Source organism: Electrona antarctica (genome assembly GCF_951216825.1).
Source record: "Electrona antarctica genome assembly, chromosome: 9".
Lineage (NCBI taxonomy): Eukaryota > Metazoa > Chordata > Actinopteri > Myctophiformes > Myctophidae > Electrona > Electrona antarctica.
In genome coordinates this window covers 23,186,535-23,200,004 of record NC_136790.1, presented here as the reverse complement: position 1 = coordinate 23,200,004, position 13,470 = coordinate 23,186,535, and the positions used below count along the sequence as shown (strand labels likewise).

Here is a 13,470-nt window from a genome sequence, read left to right as displayed (position 1 = left end):
AATGTACTGTAAGTGTAATTCTCCAATCAATCAAGCTCATTTTGAACTCGCGTTACGAGAGCTACATTGCGGGCGGAACTAACAATGCCCAAGCCTAAAAGCTAGTCGGGGGGATTATTTGAAACACCGGAACCGCGCTTTCGTAGGAGAGCAAAGGGGCTAGTGAGGCTATTCAACGTTGAAGCTCTGGGCCCTAGTGGTAGGAGGAGGGACTACAGGCGGACCCGTGGATTCATGACCGGGAAACCCCGTGCAGCTGGGCTTTAACATTGTGTCGTGACGTAGGACCATCACGCCAACGTCACCCCGGACCTCAAATTTGAGGTCCGGAGGAGGGACTTCCGGCAGTCTTCCGGGTGCTTCAAAACGCCACTGAGCAACTTCCACTGACATGAATACTGGGGGGGCGGAGCTTCGCGCCAGTTCAGTCTCTATCCTAGCACCGTCTTTTCTCGGCTCCTCATTATCAACTGGAAACATGCCGAAGTAAGTACAAACATTGTTTTATGGTCGACCTAACCTCCCTGGCGTCCCACACTAGATTCCGTTTTTCGTGTACTTTACTTGTCGTATCCAAGGAATTGCTAAATGTAATAAAATAGTTATAGCTATGTTATTAGTCGAGCGTTTTGGTTATTGGTTTGGATCCGTCTATTTGCTGGGATAGAATTGAATGGATATCTTACGTTAGCTGCATACATACATCCCCCATTTCGGTTTAATTAAATTTCTTTGGAGCCCTCTACTTTAAGACGTTTTTCCTATTGGTCAAACTTGTCCTCGTACTTTTACATTGCTACGTTTGTTTGTTTTTTCGACCACAGATGTTAATGTGTTTTAGAAATGTAGATAACATGTTGCCAAGGTTCATTGTTTACCTTGTAAAGGGGTTAGGTCCACTGTCTCTGCAACTATGTATGTGATCACTGATTTGTACCTTGTTTTTCTTCACTGTAGTTCAATAAACATTTGTAAATCGCTCTGGATTAAAGGGTCTGCTTAGATGCATAGATTATAAGGCTGTGGCGAGAATAATGTCAAAATTTCAACAAAGAAGCAAATATAGGCCTTGTTTACTCGTGTATGTTGATGTTATTGTTATGTCTTCATTCAAAAAGGTATCTGATTCTGAGCACATGCCTGTGATATCTATCTACATTTCTAGCAGCAGTCGATTTAGCTTCTTGGCTGGAATCTAGCCTTGGATCAAGGCTAATCATATAGATGTATTTTTTATCAAACCCGACTCTTACCTTTTGTATCTATGCAAAATAGATAAAATACATTTATGATAGTCTTCCAAGGCTAGCTGAAATCTAAACACCATAGCTCCACATACCACAAAATACGTACTGTAATCAAGTATTTAAATCAATGTGTTTGTTTGTGGTACCCTCAATGTGTAACCTGTCTGTCTTAAACCTAATATTTCCACAGATTTTATTGTGACTACTGTGACACCTACCTTACACATGATTCGGTAAGATTTATTTACATTTTCACACATGATTCATACAATAAAATAGGTGGCATAGAATAGGACAGGTCATATTATATACATTATATTTTGATCTAATAAGAAGCCTCATTCTTATTCTGTCTCTTTTCTAGCCATCGGTAAGGAAGACCCACTGCAGTGGTCGAAAACATAAAGAAAATGTGAAAGACTACTATCAGAAATGGATGGAAGAGCAGGCCCAGAGCCTCATTGATAAAACAAGTAAGAAAAATATGCCACGGTTGATTTTCCAATACTCTCATAATTGTCTACATGTAAACGCCAAGTTCCTTGAAGATGCTAGAAAACAAACTGACTGTGGTTCAGTATATTTCCATGATCAACCTGTATTCCGGGTTATTTGCTTTTTGGTCATTTATTTAGTAGGGTACAACTTCCCTTTGACTCCGCATTCATCTAATGTATGGCTCTCCACACACTAAAACAAATGTCTACAAAATTGTAGAAGTTGTAAAATATTTGAGCGACGACTCTTTTCCCCAGCCGCAAAGAGGTGCTGTTGCTGGGTATGTGTCCTGCGTCTCTTAACACATGCAAATTGCAAAACTCACTACCCAACAGTGCAACACCCACCTCCCTATTATTCATTGGGTTTCGATTGTTGTATCCAACAGTGTGAATGGTTGTTCTTGATCTACTCATTATCTGACTGGTTTGACTGGTCCATCAAAAAAAAGCATCGTTGCCCACATCTGTGCTATGTAGTAGATTACACTACTACTGGTATACTTCTGTTCTTATACAAGAATAGATAATCATACGGGTGACCCCAGGCCAGTATTGATGATCAACAGAGCTGCCGGCCCGTCACTTGGGTCTATTACAGATATCTATTATCTTGGTGTGCACACTGACAATGTACTCAGCTGGAAATGTTGACCGTCTCTAACCCATTCTGTGTGGGAACCCCTTTTGCTGTTCTAACCCTTCTGGACGGGAACCCCTCACCAGCAACTGTACTTTTTACACAGACTTGGAGAAGTGTATGTTTTAGAGATGTTCATGTATTGATATTAACTCAGGCACACTACTAGAGAGCAGAGATTTACAGTATGGTACGTTACACTGACAGTGCAGCTGAAGACTCAAATCAGCCGTCTGGTACAGACTGCTCTGAAATTTTTGGGGGTCAAAAACCACCCATAGTTCCAGACAATTTATGAGCAGTCTTGTCCTCGCTCAGACAGGCACAAATTATGGTCTGACCCAACCCACACTCTTCACACAGAGTTCCAGCTTTCACCTTATGGCAAAAGTAATTTGGTCCACAAGTGCAAGCTGAAACATTAAGATAAATTACTGCCCATGTCCATTAGGCACCTCAACACCAATATTTAATGTACTGTATTTCATATTGGTGTTGAGAGCTTAATACAGGTTTCCCTGGAAATATTTTGAAATGAGAAACTGTTTTCCAGGCCTGGAAAAGGGTTTGAATGAATAAAGTGTTTTAGAAAATGTTTGGATAATGGATGTAAACATAGTTTTTGTCTATTGATATTGTTCATAAAGCACGTCCTTGTTTATGTGAAATATGTAACATGGTAAAATGTAGTGCTGCACAAGCTGCTGAGGGAGGCTTAATGTATACAAGATGTCACATGTCCAAAAATGTCAGATCTACAAGCTAACAACATGTTGCACGCCACTGTGACATGTTAGCTTGTAGATCTGTTCTTTTTGTCACATGGCGCCTTCACCCGAGTCATTTTTGATGCATTGATAAAACACTGGAGTAATAGGCCTGGGAATGGGGTCAATTACTAATATGTCGCAAGGGATATGCAATATGTCACCACTTCTGCAATATTTAATGTACTAGAAATAATTAAATGTTATGGTAATTAGAAACACAATGGCACAAAGTAAAATAATGTATAAACAATGTAATGCATCTCATAATAGTCACCTCTACCCACGGTAAAGGTCAATACTTGCCCCACTTGCATAACACATCCATGCTTTCCTGTATTTAGATGATACGTCTTCGGATGTTTTTTCTTTTGTGTGGTATTATTTTCCCTATTGATGTGTTCCTTTTACTTAACTCCACAGCGGCAGCTTTCCAGCAGGGAAAGATTCCGCCCACACCATTCCCTGGTGCCCCTCCCCCAGGTGAGTCTTTGCGCCCACACCGTGTGTGTGTGTGTGTGTGTGTGTGTGTGTGTGTGTGTGTGTGTGTGTGTGTGTGTGTGTGTGTGTGTGTGTGTGTGTGTGTGTGTGTGTGTGTGTGTGTGTGTGTGTGTGTGTGTGTGTGTGTGTGTGTGTGTGTGTGTGTGTGTGTGTGTGTGTGTGTGTGTGTGTGTGTGTGTGTGTGTGTGTGTGTGTGTGTGTGTGTGTGTGTGTGTGTGTGTGCTGAAAAGTCGGTGTCTCCCCTTTAATCAATTTTAAAAGTGTTTGTTTCAATACGTAATTTCTCCAAAATGAACTTTGACCCACAGGTGCTCCTCCACGTCCAGGAATGCTCCCAACACCCCCGATGGGAGGTCCTCCTATGATGCCCATGATGGGACCTCCACCTCATGGAATGATGCCTGGTGGCCCAGGTCAGATACATGGAATGATGCCTGGTGTCCCAGGTCAGATACAGCTTTCTTGGATTTGACTAGAAGAAAATACATTAGTTGATTCCTGCTAGATGGTTCCTTAACCCATTCTGGACGGTGATGCTACACGTCCGTGGGTGTTCTTGTTTTTCCTAAGGTCCGGAGGCATATACAAACACAGAGATTACCCACTACCCAAAGATTTCATCTTTTAAAATCATTCCACTGTTTAATAAAGCCAGAACTCAGTGGTACCGATTAGCCTTAGACTGGCACTATATTTATTGATTACATGGGGGCATTCCCCTGAATAAGAACAGCATTTGAATATGAGTACATATATATGAGAACATAAATACGACCTGTTATATCACGAATCAGATTCGCTCCATATCAGCTCGTCAGTCGGGGCACCCCTGGAAGCAGGACAGAAGGCTCGTTCTGTCATGGAGAATTCTGACGTGTCTCTACTTTTTCAGACACTATATAGAAATCTTTCTGTCTCTCTGTGACCGTCACCTTGCTTGAGCACACCGAGGGTGCACACTCTTAGAAGTAATGGTACTTTACTTAAAAGGTCTATTTTATCCCACCAACGGGAACCCCTTTTGGTGTTTTAACTAAGCATTTTGTTATACTTTAGCTATTGAAAAAGTAGCAGATCTACAAGCTCATAGTGCGCCACCGAGTGGCTTGTAGGTCTGCTATTTTTTTTTTATCGTGAAAATGCAGCACAAATCTTTGAATATATATTCTTTCAGAAGACTTGTTTTTTACTTCAACGTCAGGCCTAAATGGGTTAACCCATTCAGAACGGGAACCCCTTTTGGTGTTTTAAGCATTATGTTATACTTAAGCTAGCGCTACGAGCTTGTAGATCTGCTATTTTTGAAAAATCGTGAAAATGTGGCACTGCTACAAACCTTTGAATATATATTCTTTCAGAACGAACATTTTTAACTCAAATCTTTGCCTCTGGGGGTCCCTGGAACAACATATTTTCAGATGAGGGTCGGCGGCCAATTACATATGCAGTATATATTTGGGGGTCCTTGACATGTTTGAGAACCACTGACATAGAAACATGGATTTAGAAGACATAAATGGGTTAAGCAAACTGATGATGATATTATGTTTCAGCCTAGGAATTTCATGTTTACACCAATTATATGAATGGATTATGTAAATATTACTTGTGTACTTTCTGCTTAGTTATTTACCATACATGCCATAATAACACGTATTTCTCCAACATCAATCATGCAGGTATGAGGCCGCCAATGGGCCAAATGGGCCAAATGGGCCACATGTCTATGATGCCAGGGCCCCCACACATGATGCGCCCTCCCAGACCTATGATGATGCCAATCAGGCCTGGCATGATGCGACCCGACAGATAAAATCCAACCGCTTTCTGCGTTCTTTGGATACCATGAACAGTAATTGCCTCTGGAGGACATCTGCTGTCACCATAACAAGAAATCGTTTTTTCGGGAGGGTTGAAATGTCAGATTTTCAAACTTTGATGCACAGTCATTGATGTAGGTATGCCATCATTGTGGCATTCCTTCAACTGTTTCTGTATTTATTTCAGAGTCATTTTCAGAACCCTTTCATACAGTCAGATTTTTGTATTTTTATTTCCAAATTGAGACATTGTTTTTAGACATACTGTTTAATGTGAAAAGAACAAGCATGCTTTTATTTGACAATATTCTGTAAGTATGTTTGCTTATTTGTTGGTCTACCATGTTTTGTTTTACAATTTTTTTTTGAGAAATAAACTGAGTGAACTCAGACTTATGCGTCTCATGTAAATTATGATGTAAGACATTAGAAAAGCGGAATGAAAACAAGTAAATACAATTCCCTCTTCATCACCAAGACAATTATAGGTATGTTAGTAATTCCCCAGGCAAAGTAAGAATGGCCTCTTGGATGTGTGGTATAAACTTAGTATGCAGGACACATGGGTTTGAATCACAAAACACTAAATGTTGAAATTTATAATCGGTCCAAAATGTGCTTGACAATTGGATGCAAACATCAGTCATCTGTGAGACAGCACATTTTTTGTTATTCTCTGATACAGAAGGTTTTGGGGTTTAACCATTTTTACTGATTTCAAGCCCAATCAGAATAAAAATGTTTAATTTGACCGACTCAAATCGGAATAACTCAAATGATTCTGATTCTGTTTGAAGGGGTGGTATGTTTTATAACCCGTTAAATGGATGACAAGTTGTCACAACACTTGAAAAGAACTAACCCAGAGCGGCACTACGCACACAGATTTTCTTTTAAATATTTTATAGGCAATAACAACCACCCTTTCAATGCTACTGCATTTCATCAGTCAAAACAGCAGTGAGTTGAGAGACAGTAATTAGCCTCACCTAAGTCTTCCTCTGAGTTTCCTAGAGGTGAATTACGCAGTGCTTTTTCCAAATACTTGATGTTTACTAGATTCTGGGAGCATCTGAATAGCTTCCTCCCATTTAATAATTGCAGGAGTAGTATATTCTCATGCAATTGTTACTGTGTTGTGTGGTGGCAAGCATTTGATGCAGTTCCATACTTTTAATAGGAATCATCAATCAGATTGATTTCATTCTGAATTAAAATACTTATTAGGCCTGGAAGTCTTAAGTCTTAACTTAGAGATATTTAAACGGCACATATTTTACTTGCTTAAACATTCATAAGAGGAAACATTTCTTTGAAACTGATTGAACAGCTTTATCATCCCCATTGCAACCTTGTTTTACACAACCAAAATCACATTGATTGTTGCCGTTTGGCAACACTGATTTGAAACCTCGACCTTACGTCTTTATATGTGATCGTCACGTCACCAAAAAAAACAGCATACACTAAGAGTTATATAAAGAGGGGTGGCAGCTGGTGACATGGTTCACCTTGATGTTTCTATCTATAGTGTCTTATGGGAATTAAGTATATTCAATATTTATGACTGACTATAAATGTATGGTTTGCTCAACAGATGGTGCTAGAGAGTCATGTGTAGCAATTAGCACTAAAAATAAGTTGGAATGATTTGATGATTGCATGCAATATCACATAAATTTGCTTCCATCTCAAACTATCAGAGGATGAATTTGTAGCTAGGGCAGTTCTAATTACTAAGACCACCTCCAGGCAAGTCTGATTAAGGACGATTACCAACCATACCATTTCATTATTACATTTTCATGCAAACAGCAATGTACAGTATACTAGTATATAGGTTATATTTATAGCAGCTGCTGGCTGTCATTCAGTAACCTGTCATCTGTGCAGAGGACCCTGTAGATCACATGTAATCTGACAGCCACTTGGGGGTGCCGTCCATTAAAAGTCCTTATGAACATGCTTTCCTCTGCATCACTGTGACAGGAAATAATGACCATGGTAATGCACATTTCATGCTTACAGTATGTCGAGCATATGCCGCAGCCCATGTGTCAGCTGAAATCGGACAAGTCCTTTATGAATATTCAATCTAGCCATGATGACGTGGAGCGTTAGAGAAGTAGAGGCACAAGTTAACGGGAGGGCAGAAGACCATACATTTGTCATAGAAAAAGGCCACTGTACTCAATCCCACACATGGCTGCTGAAGGGCTTAAAGAAAAGTTCAGGTGAAAATAATCAAGTGTTGGGGGTGGATAAAAGTCACATTTAGAATCTTAAATGTGACTTATAGTAGTTAAAATAGTTAAAAGTTAATGTTAATGTCAGTAAGATTTGTGAAATTGCTCGTGGCGAGAAAACATTACTACGGGCTAGTTCACACTCATCTCTTCATGTCATGCATTTGAATGCATTAGTGTGCAGAATATCAGCACTCAGGGAAAGCTGTTTCATCCTCAAGTCCCACAAAAGAGATGGCCGTTTAATTGATTAACTGCGGCTGTCAAGGAGGTCAACTGTGACTGCAGGTCGTGCAGTGTTCTCAGAGCCTAGATTCCCACACACTTGAAGAGATCGATTGGGTTCAAGTTGTATATTCAAGCTGATGCATCATTTCCGCATACAGCATGCTATTAGCAGTCTTGCCACCTGAGCAACCAGCCTCAGCTGAATGTAAATGATAGTGCCCTGTCCTACCCGCTGACTGGCTTCTATTCTAAATTTGCAATTTGTTCAGGGGTGTATGCAGACCAAGAATGGTGCTTGTGACTCTCTCTCTCCTTAACTCCCTCCCTCCCTTCCTTCTCTTTGCTCTGTCCTCTGCCTGGCTACCAACACTACTGTGTAATTTAATCTATTTAGTATTTAGTCATGGCTCTGGATCAATATCAATTTTCCTGGCCCTGAGGGAGAGTCCTGTGAATGTACTTGTTTCACAGTGGCTGTGTTAGCCAGCAGGGTATCCCATGGGCCTGTGCCCTGTGGCTATAAACAGATGTAGTATACCAGACTGTCACTCACTAGCTGTAGAAGAACCTGCATCTATTACGGTGGTAGGGTACAAAAAAGTCTATTCAGGAACAATATTTCAAACCTGCTGATCTTAGCATTTGCAGCTGGTATACAAGATATGTAGGAGTTTGTGCTGGATTGTACCAGCCAGAAAGGGTCTGAGAATGTCCAAATGTTATGCATGGTTACTTAGCAAATGAGTGACATTAAATCCAATTCAATCCGGCCTGATTTGATTAGCAGGCTTCTTTCAAGTGACCACGGTGCAAAATCTGAAATGATCTTTTCTATCCCCTAGGGATTGATTTAGTGTCAGCACACTGGATGATAAAGGATCAGCGCATTCAGCTGCAGGGTGGCTACGTGGTTCAAGACATGTATGGGCTCACTCCAGAGTTCTGTCCCTTGTGACGGCGGTGTGTTCCATTGGCATTGCCCTTGAACAGTACTGAACCCATATGACCTCTTGCTCAATGACATCACTCTCAATACAGTAACTTGACCACTGGTCAGTGAATGAGTTTGATGAGTACAACGTTAGCTGCCCTTAGCCTGGAAACCAGCCAACCTATTTGGTTGTAGTGACTGTAGTGTCTGTTCTTTTAGTATAGGCCCTACTGTGAAATATTGTCAATGTTTTAGAATTAATCCAAAAGTAGTGTCAGTAGGAATGTGAAATGTTTTACAAATGTAATTTATGTCATTTGTGTTGAGCTCACTGACTGCATTTCAAACTAGTCACATTACTTTGAAACTCAGCTCTTCAAACCTTTTTTGTCTTTCTTATCACGTGCTGGCAAGAAAATCCAATTACAAAGGGAATACTCAAGCTGTTGTATAAAACATATTCAGCTCCAATGTTCTTGTCCTCTGTAAGTATGTCACCCTGAATTCTCTTCCTTCTTTCATGTCCTTCAAAGTAGCATATTAGTTCATCACCTTGTTCAACTTTGTTGTTGTTCTCCAAATGTATATTTTGGATGAACGCCCGGTGTATGTACAATTAATATTATGAATATTAATATTAATATTATTTCCATAAATGTTTATCCCACAATTTTGTAACCCAATTTGTTTTCACCCTCTGCCAATTACGGTGTATGTAAAGTTACATTTGGATTGCTAAGCTTACAACAAAAATCTACAAAAGGAGCGTCCACCATTGGAGTTCTCATTATGTATCTGCACGTGGCCTATGAGGTTGTGTGTGTGTGTGTGTGTGTGTGTGTGTGCGTGCGTGCGTGCGTGCGTGCGTGCGTGCGTGCGTGTGCGTGTGTCACAAAAAACAACAACATTGTGATCTTCATCAGCATGCACAGACAAAGAACACGGAGGCCCAGAGCCTCTATGGAGTGGTTGTCATACCAACAAATACAGTAGGTGTGAATTCTATTCCAAGTTAAGTGTTGCAAGGTTATAAGAAGCAGTGAAACACGAAGTATATATCTGGATTAATTTATTCTTCATCCAACATTGCCTTGTTGTTGAAATGTGCTATTAAACTGCCTCGCCTTCCTCATGTCTTTTGACAGATATTTGAGCCAGATAGCCTATTGGATATCTATATTTGTGACTGTCAACCCCATAGAACTAGGCTGGATTAAACTATTATACAATGCACACTAAATGCAACCTGGTCCATATCAAGGTCCACAAAGTAAAGTTTGCCTCTCTATTGTGAGCAGATAAGCTCTACAGATTTTAGTTGTTGATGTTATGTTTTTCATTAAGTTAATGTTATTTGTTAAGACATCATTAAGATCACATATCTCAAGAGTTAACTTAACTGAGCATACAAAATCTCCCAAACACTTTTTCAAACTATTAATCTAACTAATTAATCAGATTGTCCAAGTATAGTAGGAAGATGCTGCAGTTCGTTAAGAGGATTCATCTACTGAATGATGGAGATGTGTACACAATCATGAAAGGGATATGTATAGATGTGAAGAATCAAGAAGGGCTTTATTTGTCACTAGTACAAGTAGCGAAATGGTAAAGAGAATGAGACATAAAGATTCATTTTTCACTGTGTGCCTTTGTGGCTCCACATGACTTTACATTACTCGTACAGATTTTATCCATCACGCAAATCGGTATACACTATCTATCACAAACACTCCTATCCTCCTGGTAGAGACCTGTGCCCCAAGGGCACTTTTTCTAGTCTTATAGTGAGCAGCTGCAATGTCAGTGCTGTGATCTAATTTAAACTCATCACCACCACTACAAAGACAGACAGAAAGAAAGAAAGAAAGAAAGAAAGAAAGAAAGAAAAAGAAAGTCAGGGAAGGAGGCATTTCAATTAAAAAAGAGAAGGAACAACTGACAAAAATCAAGTGGGGCCCGGTCCACCTGGGGGTCCCGGTGCACAGGTTGAGAACCACTGTGTTATACAATGGGGAACAGGTATAAGGGAAGACGATAGAAAGCATTGCAATTAATCTACTGATAGTGCTGACGGTTCAGAGGAGGGTCACATTCAATCTAATGTCGTCATAATGGTCGCCCTTGACAACACCACCTCCAGCAAGTGCCGAAGATAGATAAGGAAAATGATGGTAATGATATTGGACATCATGAATCACTACACCTAGACAGGTTCTATATATTCCAGGTACGTACAGAGGAATCCGCCAACGTATCCCCTGCAGAGTAATACTGTAATCTGATAATAATGTAAATCAGAGCACAGCATTTAAAGTAAAAATAAGAGCAAGCATAGAGAAGAACAGACTTTAAATACTATCAAAAGAGAGATTGAGGAGCTGGGCGTTCCAAAAGAAGGGTTCAAATGTTTTCATAATAAGCTATTCGTTATGAGGAATTATCCCTCTCCAAGTACTGAGAATAGTGCATCTCATCGCACAACCGTCGAAACCACCAACACGATTAATGGAAAATCGCATTCAAAAGAATTCACAAAATGTCTGCTGTTTGGAAAATATTTCTAAAACTCATTTGTGTCAAGACTTGAGATTAGAGGAACTCAGTGTAGTCTTTCATTGTGTGCAAATGTTGAGATGTCATGATGACTTGAGCAAGGCCGATTCAAGAGGTTTCCAATATATACATGTAGCCAATAGCAATAATGTTTTTCTTTCCATTATTTTTTTTTATAGCTTTTACACGACTCTAAACGACCTTCATCAGGTATCTCAGTTATTTAGTGATACCTGATGAAGGTCATTTAGACCGAAACGTTGTCATCTAATAAAACTACTGCTCTATAAGTGAAGACAGTGTGCGGGAACCTTTTCTTCTCATGATTCGCATTTGGTTGCCGGCCCCCGACGCACCTGTCCTTGTAGGAGTGCACAAGGCCTTTTCGCTACATAGATAGACCAGTGACATAAAAGAGAATACAAAATCAAATTTTAATTTAGTTCTGTTTAGTTTAGCTTTTCAATCTTTATTCATTTTCAGTTTTTTCCTTTGTTGTGCTTTAATTTTAAAATCCTGTGCCAATAAAGTAGGGAATGTGTTTAATCAGTCACCATTGTGATCATCACCCCCTGATGGGAAATTCAAAACATGTGAGCTGTGCCTTTTGTTTTCACTGAAAGCAGAACACGTAGCTTCAACTTAACACAGGAAGCTCTGCTTGCCTCTGGTCTCAACACTCACACAGAGATACAATACACACAAACACATATACACATTTGTACATGCATGCTGCATGCATAACAAGCTTACACAACGCATACTGTACATCCAGATGTTCACAGATCACACTCAAAAGCAGACATATATATGTGCAAACAAATGCCCACACGCATGCACACACAACACACACACGCGCGCACACACACACACACACAAACACACACACACACACACACACACACACACACACACACACACACACACACACACACACACACATACATACGCGCATGCACACACTCACGCACTCACGCACAGCTCACCCCTTGTATGTATTGCACCATATTCTTCCCTTTTCCCTCTTATTCCTCTTGTAGCCAGAGTAAGATGATATGGTGTGCTTTGATTCTAATCATTATCTGTGAGCTTTATCTCTTATGTCTTATCTCTATGTGACCACAGGCGATCATCGTATGATCCCACGTAGCATAACATAAAAGAAACAACCAGTAGGCCTATAGCTAAAACAGATGTTGTTGGAGTTTCCTGTTGATAAAATCTAAACTTTATTCAAAGATATTATGAAGGTTATCTGGGGTATCATGTTGTGACTTGGTGCTGGAGGGAGGGGGGCAATATTTAGCTACGATTTATTTTAAAGAATTTTAAAGTTGCAAATTTCAGAGACCATAAAGTCGCACATTTACAAGATTAAGTACCTAGTACCTTCTGTGGAACCACATAATGGTTCTTATGCCCTTACTTAGTATATGACGTGACGTAGCCAATTGAGTGACAAATTTGAGTGTGCCATGATGTGACAAGAACGCATGGTTTCATAGTTAACAATAAGGGATTTACAACAGACCTAATGTAATATTATACTAACTGCCTTTTACATGGATGCTGGATGTTGAAGAAGCGTACATTCACTTGCGACACAAAACAACATGATTTGATATAAATCTTTTAACGTGAGGTACAGTGATGTGACAGAACTCCAGTCTGTTTCTATTCACCCGTTTTGACAAGACAACCTTGAACCTTGAACCTTGACAAAGGCTTGCAGCTTACAAGAAGAAAAAAACAAAAAACGAAGAAAGACATCCTCGTGCATTTTAACCCTGGGACTAGATGCGAGTAATGCCACTTCCACACACAAATGAAAGACAGAAAAAGTAAAAAAATATATATATATGGCACATGGCACTTTAAATATAACAGGATGCCTCTGCAATGTGTTGCGTTGCTAAAAGTGGGATCTGATCTCTCGGTTTTTAAAGGTCTAGCTGCAGCAATTTGAAGTAGTCCTAGTCCTATCTCTCAGCTCATACATGAAGTAGTTGTTATCTCTCAGCTCATACATGAAGTAGT

General features: G+C 39.9%; 1 protein-coding gene across 2 annotated transcripts; it reads left to right on the top strand.

The window, feature by feature from the left end:
- The first annotated feature begins 371 nt into the window (after positions 1–371).
- snrpc (small nuclear ribonucleoprotein polypeptide C) lies at positions 372–5,864 on the top strand. Of its 2 annotated transcripts, none has more exons than XM_079509221.1 (6): positions 372–486; positions 1,438–1,480; positions 1,612–1,720; positions 3,575–3,634; positions 3,961–4,065; positions 5,332–5,864. In XM_079509221.1, exons 1-6 carry the CDS (start codon positions 392–394, stop codon positions 5,463–5,465), a joined length of 546 nt encoding a protein of 181 aa, XP_079365347.1. In that variant the 5' UTR covers positions 372–391; the 3' UTR covers positions 5,466–5,864. The 2 variants fall into 2 exon arrangements, with proteins under 2 accessions (XP_079365347.1, XP_079365346.1); XM_079509220.1 differs by having other exon boundaries at positions 3,961–4,098.
- The last annotated feature ends 7,606 nt before the right edge of the window (positions 5,865–13,470 follow it).